This window comes from Xylocopa sonorina, chromosome 2 (genome assembly GCF_050948175.1).
Source record: "Xylocopa sonorina isolate GNS202 chromosome 2, iyXylSono1_principal, whole genome shotgun sequence".
Lineage (NCBI taxonomy): Eukaryota > Metazoa > Arthropoda > Insecta > Hymenoptera > Apidae > Xylocopa > Xylocopa sonorina.
Window position 1 is genome coordinate 5,721,901 of NC_135194.1, and position 13,355 is coordinate 5,735,255.

Consider the following 13,355-nt stretch of genomic DNA (forward strand, 5'->3'; position numbering starts at 1 on the left):
TTGTTTCTGACAACTACAATTCCCCAGACGTGCACGGTATTACAAAATGATCCGATAACCGGTGAAAAGTAATTGGGCCACGATGAGTGTCTGCGTCTCGAGACAGTCGTCATATTTGAAAGAGATTCCTCTCGTAATCCGACTAGAATCGAGTATAATGACTTTTTTCGGTAGGAAAGAAGAGCTCAGATTTTATTTAATCGTAATTGTTCTAAAATATGTTCGTGTACTATTGTAAAAATACTGTAATCAATTGGACTCGTATACCGTTCAACGAGATTATCAAACCTGAAAGTAAATTGAATTTGTTTATTATTGCAATTATTTAAATTTAAATTTTCTTCACTGTTTTCAATCACAGGTTGGTGATTAATTTCTTATTTTCATAGAAGAGATTTGGTTCATTATCCTCGATATTATTACGCCCTTCTAATAAAGATCCGTAGAAGATTCATTGCTGACTCAAAAGAATAGGGCATGTGCCGTCTTATGTTTTCTGTTGTATATTATGACAGACCTGTATCTCTTAATGATTAAAAGGAACGAGACGATTGAATGATTTATTTTCGACATCTCTTGACAGGTAATTATAAACCTTGAGTCGCAGAGGTAGCGGGCTCGAGAAGTTCAACTTATGAAAGCCGTAACTTCGAGTTATAGAGGTAAAATACTGCATCTAGACATATGATAAAAGTATTATGCTTTGAATTGTATACTACTAAGTTAGTAATTACTAATAAATGAAATCTAACACAATTACACAGTCGTTTATACAGTAAAACATTGAATGTATAGTTGCATTGTCTACATTTAATTTACAGCGTACTTGCAGTAATATATTTACTAATTATCTCACACAAAATTACATAGAATTTAATTCAATGATCTCTTATATAATAGCTTTAAAATTGTTATTGATATAAAAAAATAAGATGGGATTAGATTTTTTAGATTTTCTTCGAGGGCCATTGATCATTGACATACATACATGTGTATTTAGAACAAAATATAAAGTATTTAAAACAAAAAATATGTACGCACGTAAGAATTTTGTTAGATAAAAATGTAATTGCACTTTATATAGGGAGACAAATGACATTATAAATGCATATATAATATGAATATCGAAATGAATGCAAAGAATTAATTAACTTTATAATTTAATTTCGTTGCACAATCTCAGATCTTTATTATAATTTGAAGTCTATATTTCTTGGCACTTTACTTTACATTTAATCAAGTTAAATTGATAATATTTCATTAGATATATGTATACGTATGTATATAAATAAGATATGAGAGTTGTGGGTATCATTCGTGAAAAGATAATTATTTACTTTTTTAAGAAGAGAGATGCATATTTGTATTTTCGGATTACGTACGTTATGCGTCATTTAATTGCAATACTTTGCTTTGATGGATTGTTTCGTTTTATCTCTTAAATATCTATGTTCCATCTGGAACTAATAACGTTATCAAATACGTAATATCCAGCGCATCTGTGATTACAGAACATTAATGTTTATTAATCGTTATTAGATGACCATGTATAAATTGAAATATTGATTTAACCATTATACGATCGATATCTCGAGAAAGAAAATATGAGACCGACGTATGTAACTTAATGGTGATAGAAATACTTTATCTAAAATTCGTCGTTATCTCCAGAAGCTAACCAAAAGCGAATTGACAATCAGTACAAAAACGTAACTTACATGCAAAAGAATCTGCGATTTCACGGAGATTCTATTTTGCAAGGCAGCGATCCGTATCGCCAACCAAGTTCTTTCAATCTTCGGCGATCCAATCGAAGCGCCCTTGTATCTGTCTTCTTTTCTTTTTTATCCGTACCTATTCTCCTTTCAGTTTGCGTGTAACAACCGTATTATACTTTCTCTGATTCGCATTCAAATAACGTATTCCTTTTCCACGTTTATTTTCATGCAATTTCCGCTTATCTTATTATGAAATGGTTTCTTCTTTTCTAACAAAATTTAATAGCATTCCATTAAAAAGGTAAGGAAAAACGAACAACTTCAAATGATAAATAATAACCGATACAATACATGGAACCATCCACTGAAATCGTTAAGGATAATTTTACGCAGTAATTAAACAGAAGATTTACATGCCACAAATTCCTATAGGAAAGCAACTATATAAGTACATGGATAACATACATGACAGTATATCAGGAAGTTTGTATTAAAGTTTTTAAAAAAACATAAAAATATGTGCATAAAACACATTATATCCTACAAAATGAAATCTATGTAATTCATGAAAACGAAAGTACAAAAAATCGATTATACGTTTCGAATCGTCCGTGTATATTATCCAAAAGAGCTCAATCGAATAGAATAATGTGTAGCGTAGACAGATCGAAATGAGAAACTCGGTACTGAAAGTGATCTTCCATTAACTCTGTACGAGAGGATCGCAGACTTTGCCTTTGCTGATCTTCCAACTGGATCACCCAAACTGAAAGCTATAGCAAGAAGGGACGAGGCTATATATATATATAAGCTTGAGGGAGTGGATTAGAAGAGGTCTGGAGACTTTGGCGGATCGGTTAGACTCCTGTTTAAGTGGCTCACGTTGCGGGATAGTCCGACTTGTTGGCTGAGATTAGCTTAGTTACACATAACTAAATCGAGATTTGTAGAAGCCGAAGATACAAATAGAGAAGATTAATCAGAGAAATAAAGAGAATGGCACGTGGAAGAAAGTATAAAAGAATAAAGGGAGAAAAGACATTAGTGGATATAATTATCGTCACAATATGTGATTGCACATACAAACATTTATGAATAACTTTCATTTAACATGTCTTAATCGCTTGCATGTATTTAAGAACAAAATATAATTAATAGATTAGGAAATCTAATTAATAAAGATGTACCTGAACAAAAATACAGTTGACACGTTCTTGGAAATCTTTATTCGCTCATGCTATTCACCTAATGTGTTTTTTACTCATTTCAATAACTAAACGGAGGTTTATGGAATTTCAGGAAGAAGGAAAGAAACTGTATCAGGGAAAAGGAAAATTACATTGGATTTCTACAAGTACTACCGGAAGTAAATTGTGTGTATAAACAAAACAAATACTATAAAGAAGCCGATTTACTACTGGAAACAATATTAAAAGATTCTGTTGACAACCATATAGCTGTACAGCGTTCGCCAATAAGTTCTTTACGCAGAAACACAGCATAGCCTTCTTCCCATGGCGTATAATGCGCTATTCAATATAATCGTTAACTAATTTTAACTAATTCACTTACTTTTTGTCATATTACAATAATATATACTAACTTTAATATAATATTTACTCCAAATAATAAATAGGTGTATAACGGATTCGAGAAGATATCAAATATTAAAAATCAGTTACTTAACCAGTCGATTGTTTTAGTTAAAGGAAAGAGAAAAAGGAAAAATAATTACGATAATTAAACAAACTACACGAAAAATATTGTTACTGCCCTGCAAAGTATTACTAAACCATACACTAAAAAAAATCACGAACTAAGACAACTGGATTTTGCGATAGAAGATTGTGGACCAAGCTTTGTTTATGGCGAAACCAAATAATATTTATTTCAAGCAGAAGGCCCGATATTAATGAGGACGAAATACGAATAACGTCGAATAGCATTTGAAAACTATTTAAGTTACAGTCAAATATGGATTGGAGGATTCTATATGCATATCTTCATCCAAGCGTATAGATATGATTAGTATTCACTGATAAATCAATGTGTTTGATGTAAACGTTTATTTGAACAAGTTAGTAGAACATTTAAAAGGAAATGCAGAAAAATTAAAGGTATCGTCCAGCTCTTATTCCCTACAAAATAATATAGCTGCACCTAAGGTATTCACAACGCAGTAACAGATTGTGTAAATCACAGCATACATTTCGAAGGCATCACCCAAAGTCTGAATCTCAATCCTACACAAAATATCTATTTCACGAGTAAGGAGGAGAGTGGAAGTGAAGTGATAGAAAATGAAAGTGAAAGAAAGGGAAGGATCAACGTTTCGCCGTGGGCCTGCTAGTCTGATTTGTCAATAAAGATATCTAACAGCTCCGTCTCCTAGACGCAGAGAATAGTAGAATTAATAGAAATGTAGGCATTTGGTGTGTGGTTTGTGGCTTTGCTTGTTCTTCTTAGACGGATAACGTAGACCAGATCAAAATGCACGTGAGAATTGGTTCACACGCTACGCAAGGGAAACTTCACCAAGATTTTAGAAGGAACAATATTAGCGCCTAGGGACGAATAAAGAATAAATATACACCATCCCGACTGTGTATGATTTGAACCAGCTCCTACAGAATTCTTGCCATATAAAAACAAAAGCGGCAGCGAGAACTCCTAAGAAATAATTTGTGCGGTCAATCACCTAGTGAATAGTTTAGGTGGTAACATTGGGAAACATTACATTTCGATTAAATTGGGACAAAAGTATGCAATTTCTGAAGAATAGACTAAAATCAGTAACGAATTAATTAAGAATTTCATCAATTCGATGTCAAATAAGTTGAAAGGAACAGAAATACAGAAGAAAGAAGCATCATACCATAAAATATTGAATTAGAGTTTAATACATCATTATCCAAAATGTGTTAATAATTTTGTTCAAACATACAATGATTACAAAGGTACGTATGTATGTGTGTATGCATATGAGTATATTTACGTATGGAGCGTAGTGTAACGTTCCTGTCGTGGAAGATTAGTTACGGAAATGCACAAACAGTGGAAGGTAAATCTTTCTCTTAACAATTAACAATATATTTATACAACGGAAATGCTAACAATAAATACAATTAACAAATAATTGCTACTGATGTAACACTGCTGCGCATGTGGGCTAGGAAAATGTTTGCTAATATGCACTATTATTTACAATAGTCAATTGATAATTTGCTTAATTTTACTTGTTTATTAAATCATTATAATTTATTATTTTTGTTGGGTCGTTATAGTAGCACTATTGTATAAAATACAAAAATTGCGATATAAACAGTGTTTACTGTCGCTGGATCTGTCAGGACGAGGGAAACGAGAAGAAAGAAACTTTGGGAGAATTCCGCACTCGACAGCTTTATGGTATATCACCTCGATACGACACGTGCAAAAATAAAATGAGAAATGCCCTATTTGGTAAATTCCAAATAGAATAATACTAGAATTAGTAATAGAACTAATAATAATAGAAGGAGAAAACAAAACAAAAATAAAAAAATATCCACTCGATAATTACCTGATTCGTAAATCATTTAGATAATTGCAATATCGCCAACTTTCATTATCAACAACTCGCCTCGAAGTGAAGTATAATGATGCTTCGTATTGATTTAAATCTATCCGAGAGATCTATGCAAGGTTGAATGCGTAACTTTTGTCTCGCTTTCAAACATCTCTATTCTTCCTTTTCTTAGCAGAAGTCTGAGGCAAGTGTTTGCTATGCGTTCCAACATTGTGATGGGAGAGCTGAAATCTTTTTTCGTGTCGTTAGATGTCGGTTTTCTTGCCGTTTCTGGCAGTTCGACTTGGTTTATCTAGCGTTCTTCTACAGCCTACCTGCCGTCACAGCATACAGTAGCGAAACTCTCTACCGGCACCTTTCACGTCAGCGGTGTCGAAAATATAATCGCATGCGCGTCGTCACGAGCCGAAACGTAACCATTCGCAACGATATCTGAACTTCTGCCTCGCTTGCTCTTTATTGCTCTATTCTCTTTCTGTCTCCCCTACTTATTTTCACATCCAATTAATCACAATTTAATAAAAATAATAGATATATTATTTTTAATACGGAAAGAAAGCGAAAGTAAAAAAAGAAATAAAATACATATGTTATTGTTAAGTCTCAGTGGACTTTATTGTTTGAAATATAGCCACATTTGGCAAACAGATGTCCTAAGCAGGAATAATCTCCAAAAAGCCACTACTTTCGAAGTCGAGGTAATTACTGTTTACTCCACATACCTACTAAAGGTCGTCGCCGTTTCTTTAAATCTTTGTGCAGTTTTCCTATAAATCAAGTCGAGGCGCTTTTTGGGTTTATTGCTTGCTACGGTCAAGATTAGGACATGTGGAACTCACGTGTGCGTCTCTCGAAGATAAGACTGGGTACCTGCGGGTGACCGACGGTTTGGGGCGGTTACTTTATCAGAATTTGCAGTAACCAATAATAGTCGACAGCCGCTTCCCTCACCAAACTTCGAAAAATGTGTAAGGACGAATCCGCATGTCCTAGCTAAAAAACACACCCACCGGCGAACCTTTAAATACGCCGGAATAGTTAGAGAGTCCATGAGAATAACAAGTATTTGTCGAGAATCTTAAAGGAGTAACAACCGTACGATATACATACACAAACCTTGTCGACTACACTCCCCATCAGTTACCGATATACGAACTATAAAAAACATAAGTGGTAAAGGATCATTTTTCAACAAAGTCTAATCCCTTAATCACACCCACGTTAAACCAAACATCGGGTATTAACAGTTATAATATAACATTTGATATAAATGTATCATAATATTTATAACTATAAAAATGTAAGGACATAAATGATCCATGTATAAGATAAACAACAAGATAAGCAAAATATATTTTATTAATATAGACTGTATATTTTATAATATATTGGAATTTATTAATATATTAATTAATGAATTAATACAGCAACACCTGAAAAAAGATGAACCTCTTTCAAGCAGCAATAAGTATTCTACATATAGGGTATTGCATTCCTTCCAATTTTAGCTTCAGGTTTGGTTAGATATTTAATCGTCTAATCGTATGATTCCTATAATAAAGTAATTAAAACAGAAAAGAAACTTTTTATTTAACACGTTCGACACCATTACCGTAATCTTACTGAGGGCAATGTAACGGGAGTAAGAAATCACACTCGACCTTTTTGCCCACAATTTAATATAAGACAATCAACAACAGTTATCAATAGCGAAACAATAATAAAACAATAGTTCTTAATGTTGGGGGCGGTGCTACGGCTACGATTTCTTTTACGTCGCTACGCGACTCTAGTGAAACTCAACTTGACCTCACAATTCTTAACGAATATGGAGGCTGCTCTAACGAACAGGGTGTTCTCGCCGAACTGTTCTAACCGAACTATATGCTAGCGTCGTTCTAACAGAACTATGTGCTTGCCTCGTTCTAACCGAACTGTCCGAATCGAACTGTCGCGAGGACGAAAATGTCGTCCCTTAAAAATGCGTATAGAAAAGGATGGGAAATCCCAGAATGAAAAGGATGGATGCACAGACGAGGAGAGTGAACGTTTCCACGAAACGTAACGGACGGAAATTGGTCATAAATAAACCAAGTTCAAGGATCTATCGTACGCGACTGGCAATGCTCAGTCGCGACGAAATCTTAAGGGAAACAATTGCTTGGCCCAGATGATGGACACAAACCAGACGGGTATCGGGTTTAGGAAACGCGCGGGCCTGGTCGCCAAGTGCTAACCCGCGGTGGCCAGACCTGCGCTGTGTCGTAGGAACGCATTGTTATTTCTTTAGAGAATTTACGACTCGAAAATACCAGGAATCGTAGCCGCCACATCACCCCCCTGCCAGTGATTGATCCAATCACGATAATTGTAGACGATCGGGGAAACGAACGCGTCTCCCGGATCGTGTCGTCCTGAGTGGTGCCTCCGGGACGGTTGCCGCTGACGGAGTCCGTGGTTCTTCGGGCGGCGTGTGGTACGTTGGCCTATCATCCGCGTCCTGGATGACGTAGGCTGGCTTCAGGCGGTCAATACTGACCGTTGACCGCTTGCCCCTGATGTCCAGGGTGTAGAATTTTTCGGTCCTTGACAGGACCTTGAACGGTCCATCGTACGGCGGTTGCAGGATCCCTTTAACCGCGTCGTTGCGTACGAAGACGTAGTCCGCCTCCGGTAGATTTTTAAAGATGAAAGTACGGCGTGCGCCGTGTCGACTGCCAGCAGCCGGAGCGATGCTGCGGAAATGCTGGCGCAGTCGTTGGACGAAGTCCTCTGGACGGTGGTCCGCTCCTTCCGGATGTGGGGCGAGGAATTCGCCGGGCAGGCGTAGAGACTCGCCGTATAGAAGGTCCGCCGATGTCGCGTGGAGGTCCTCTCGCCATGCTGCCCTGATGCCCAGAAGGATGGTTGGTAGTACCTCCGTCCATGTGGTGTTGGCGTGGCAGCGGATCGCTGCTTTCAGTTGTCGGTGGAAACGTTCCACCATGCCGTTGGCTGCCGGGTGGTAGGCCGTGGTCCTCCAGTGGGTCGTACCTGTCAACTCCGTAAGGTGTTTAAAAAGGTGCGACTCAAATTGCCTACCTTGATCGGTGGTGATCCTCGCGGGCGTGCCGAACCGGCTGATCCAACCCTCGTAAAATGCCCGCGCCACGGTGGCTGCCTCCTGGTCCCTCAGGGGTATCGCCTCAGGCCAACGGCTGAAGCGGTCGATGCAGGTGAGGCAATACCTGAAACCTTCAGACATCGGTAAAATTACAATGTCCAAATGTACATGTTCGAACCTCCCTGAGGGCGTTGCGAAGTTGCCTGGCGGTGCTTGCACGTGCCGTGTCACCTTGCACCGTTGGCATTCCAGGCAACTTCGAGCCCACTCTCGGCAGTCCTTCTTGATGGACGGCCAAACGTAACGCTCCGTTACGAGTTTGACCGTCGCGTTGATTCCGGGATGCGCCAGGCGGTGGACGGCGTTGAAGGCCGCTCGTCTAAATGGTCCAGTGATGTAAGGCCTCATGGTCTCCGTTGATGCGTCACAATAGACGCTGGTACTGGTCCCTGGCAGGGTCACCTTCTTCAGGTGAAGCGTGGTCCCGGTGTTGGCACGCAGGTATGCCTGCAGCTCTTCGTCGCTGCTCTGCGATTGCGCTAGCGCGTCGTAGTCCAACGCTTCCTCTAGCGTTTCCACTCTGGATAGGGCGTCAGCGACGATGTTATCCTTGCCGGCGATATGACGTATATCCGTCGTGAACTGGCTTATAAAGTCCAGGTAGCGAAATTGCCTGGGCGTGCACTTCTCCGGCTTCTGCTTGAACGCGAACGTGATGGGTTTGTGATCGGTAAACACCGTGAACGTTCGCGCCTCCACCATGTGGCGGAAATGTTTGATAGCCAGGTAGATTGCCAGCAGCTCTCGGTCGTAGGCCCCGTAATTCTTCTCGGTGGGGCTGAGTTTCTTCGAGAAGAAGGCTAACGGCTCCCAATGATCGCCGTTGCGTTGTTGGAGGACCCCACCAACGGTGAAGTCTGATGCGTCGCATGTCAGCGACAGAGGCGCGTCCGCCTTAGGATGAGCTAGCAGCGCGGCTTGTGCAAGGCCTTGCTTGCACTCTTCAAAAGCCGCGGCTGCTTCGGGGGTCCAATTGACCGGCGCCCGACCCTTGACGCCATCGTGTAACAGGTCGTTCAGGGGCGCCTGCACCTGTGCGGCCCTAGGTATGAACCTTCTATAAAAGTTTAGCATACCTAGAAACTGCCGTAGCTGCTTCGCTGTGGTAGGCTGCGGGTATCTCGCGATGGCCTCCACCTTGTCTTCTAACGGCCGAGAACCTTCGCCGTTAACGAGGTAGCCCAAAAACTTAACCTCGGACTTTCCGAAGTGGCATTTCGACGGGTTAACCCCCACGCCGTATTGCTTCAGCCGCTTAAACAGCTCCTCCAGGTGCTGTCGGTGCTCCTCTTCGGACGATGAGGCGACGAGGATGTCATCGATGTACGCATAACAAAAGTCCAACCCGCGTAACACTTCATCGATGAATCGTTGGAAAGTCTGTGCCGCGTTACGTAGTCCGAACGACATGAACGGGAACTCAAACAGCCCGAACGGTGTCGTTATCGCGGTCTTATGCACGTCTTCCGCGGCGACGGGAATCTGATTGTATGCACGCACTAAGTCGATGGTAGAGAATATCGTCTTACCATGAAGTGCCTGCGCGAAGTCCTCGATATGCCGCACCGGGTATCTATCGGGCAGCGTCCGTGCGTTGAGACCCCTGTAATCGCCACAGGGTCTCCATTCGTCCTCTCCTTTCTTCGGCACCATGTGCAACGGAGAAGACCAGCTGCTCTCCGACGGTCGAACGATGCCTAGCTGCATCATAGTTTCGAACTCCTTTTTCGCCGCCTTCAGCCGATCAGGTGCGAGTCGGCGGGGTTTGCTTGTCACTGGCGGCCCCGGTGTCGTGCGGATGTAATGCACGGTCGAATGTGCAGTCTGCGACGGTGATCCCTCTGGCCGAGTGATCTCCGGGAATTTTTGCAGCACCTCGTGGAACATCGAACCGCCATGCACGGTTTTAATGCTCGGAATCGACGAGGCCTGCTTGGTCGTCCAACCGGACACTGATATTGACGTCGTCTGATCCAACAGACGACGATTTCGCACATCGACTAGCAACCCATAATGGTACAAAAAGTCCACACCAATTATGGGTTTTCTTACCTCGGCTACCACAAAACGCCAGGTGAACGCGCGGCGTAGCCCGAGGTCTAAGGTTATTGTCACTGTCCCGTACGTAGGGATCTCCGTCCCGTTCGCCGCGTAGAGAAGATACTGCGACTTTTCCCGATTGCCACGAGCCATCGCTCTCGGGATTACACAGAGGTCGGCGCCTGTGTCGACCAAAAACTGCGTCTTCGTCGCGTAATCGACTACAAATAGACGGCGATTCGTCGGGGCAGCGTCGTCCGCCGTCATTAACGACTGCCCTTGGCGTTTCCCGACGAGTGCCAGTTGCACGGCGGTGTGCAGATATGGGCCTGCGAGCCGAATTTCCAATGGTAGTAGCACCTACCTCCTCGTAGCTCGAGGCGTCGTCGGGCAGCTGAACCGGATCGCGAACGTCGAGGTGATCTTCCCCGCTCTCCGTCACGTCGCGAAGGTCTTCCCCGGTTCACTTCTCTGCGGAGGGTCGCGATTTCTTCTCGCAGCTGACTAATACACTCGTGAACCGAGGCGTCAGCGCTACCGCTTCCATGTGTATTTCCGCCGGCCGCTCCGGCGGAGGCGGAAGCTACCGCGATCTTGGCGCTGCCGTGGTAGGTTTCGGACACGGCGTCCGCCACTTCCGCAATGCGGTCCAACTCCGCGTCCCGCATCGTGGCGAGAATCAGCTGCAGGCTCGCAGGTAGCCGACCCATCCACAGGGTCTTCAGCACGTTGTCCGATACGGTCGTACCGGCCAGGTTTCGGAGGTGGCGCAAAAATTGCGACGGTCTTCTGTCGCCCATTTCCTCGGATTCCAGGAGGCGCCGGGTCTTCTGCTCCTGCGACGAGCTCAACCGACGGATCAGCTCCGTCTTCAGCTTCTGGTACGGCGTGGCAGCAGGTGGATTCATGATAATATCTCTCACCTCCATGGAGTACTGCGTTGGCAACGCACCGAGGATATAGCCGTACCTGGTGTGCTCCGTGGTTACTCCTGCGGCCTCGAAACTGCGTTCCGCGATAGTAAACCACATCTCCGGATCCGCTGCGTAAAAATCCGGTAGACGGACGGCCACGCGATCCACGGAGGCACCGGAGTGAGATGGTGTAGCCATAATGATGTTATGCACCAACCACAAAAAACGTTCCGCACTACTGTTATATGTTACGACGGATCACTACCGCACTACACGTTCGGTGATCACGTCGGGGTCACCAATAATTGAGGGCAATGTAACGGGAGTAAGAAATCACACTCGACCTTTTTGCCCACAATTTAATATAAGACAATCAACAACAGTTATCAATAGCGAAACAATAATAAAACAATAGTTCTTAATGTTGGGGGCGGTGCTACGGCTACGATTTCTTTTACGTCGCTACGCGACTCTAGTGAAACTCAACTTGACCTCACAATTCTTAACGAATATGGAGGCTGCTCTAACGAACAGGGTGTTCTCGCCGAACTGTTCTAACCGAACTATATGCTAGCGTCGTTCTAACAGAACTATGTGCTTGCCTCGTTCTAACCGAACTGTCCGAATCGAACTGTCGCGAGGACGAAAATGTCGTCCCTTAAAAATGCGTATAGAAAAGGATGGGAAATCCCAGAATGAAAAGGATGGATGCACAGACGAGGAGAGTGAACGTTTCCACGAAACGTAACGGACGGAAATTGGTCATAAATAAACCAAGTTCAAGGATCTATCGTACGCGACTGGCAATGCTCAGTCGCGACGAAATCTTAAGGGAAACAATTGCTTGGCCCAGATGATGGACACAAACCAGACGGGTATCGGGTTTAGGAAACGCGCGGGCCTGGTCGCCAAGTGCTAACCCGCGGTGGCCAGACCTGCGCTGTGTCGTAGGAACGCATTGTTATTTCTTTAGAGAATTTACGACTCGAAAATACCAGGAATCGTAGCCGCCACATTACGTAATTTTAAATTCTTTAACTGAATATCGGCAACATACTCTTGTCCTATGCAATCTGTAAACGAGTATCGACTAAACATAAATCTACTCTATACTTTGACTTTTATACTTACACACATTTAAATCGCAAAATTGTGCGATATTCAACTATCGATTATTTCAGCGAACAGTTTCGCTCAACAATCACTGATAGTGAATATACTAAGATAAAGTAGTTGAACTATTTTGCCTAGGATATTTAGTTGTGTACACGGCAATTAAATAGCTCCGTCACTACATTCGCAACAAAGGAACTGCTGTGACATGTGTCGGTGTGCTGATCTAATTACCGATTATCCTCAGCACCATCTCTTCATCCTAAATCCTGACTATCTCTCCCCTCTCATGCCCGATTCTATTCCACGCATTTCTTATCTTGTCTTGTATCAACACTAATTAGATTAGACAATAAACCGACAATGGGCTGCACAGTGATTCTTCTCGCGTTCAAAATGGTAATGATTTTTAGAAGTAATTTGAATTACTCCTTCGAGTGAATATTAAAGGGAATTAACAATTACTTAATTAAAATAGATAAAAATATTATGTGATATTATGTATACTATAAAATTATACATTATAATAATTTTAGTTATAATTTTCGTCACTTCATATTCAGCATTATACCTTAACCTTTCTAAAAGCAAAGAATTTATACAGGGTGATCGGTAAGTGGTGGCACAACCAAAAGGGGGGTGATTCTACATGAAATGTCGAATAAGTCGAAAATATCAAATAATAATTTTTCATTTGAGGCTTTGTTTTCGAGAAATCGATTTCGATTTTGAATTTTCGCTGGGTATGGGTGCACTTGATCTACTTAAGTAACGTATAACAACTTGTATTAATTAAAATCGCAATCAAGAACGCGATAGAATTATTTGTAATCCAAGAA

General features: G+C 41.9%; 1 protein-coding gene across 1 annotated transcript; it reads right to left on the reverse strand.

The window, feature by feature from the left end:
- Nucleotides 1-10,755: 10,755 nt before the first annotated feature.
- LOC143433152 (uncharacterized) lies at nt 10,756-11,601 on the reverse strand. Its single transcript, XM_076910304.1, has one exon. The coding sequence runs from the start codon at nt 11,599-11,601 to the stop codon at nt 10,756-10,758; it is 846 nt and encodes a 281-aa protein (XP_076766419.1).
- Between the last annotated feature and the right edge of the window lie 1,754 nt (nt 11,602-13,355).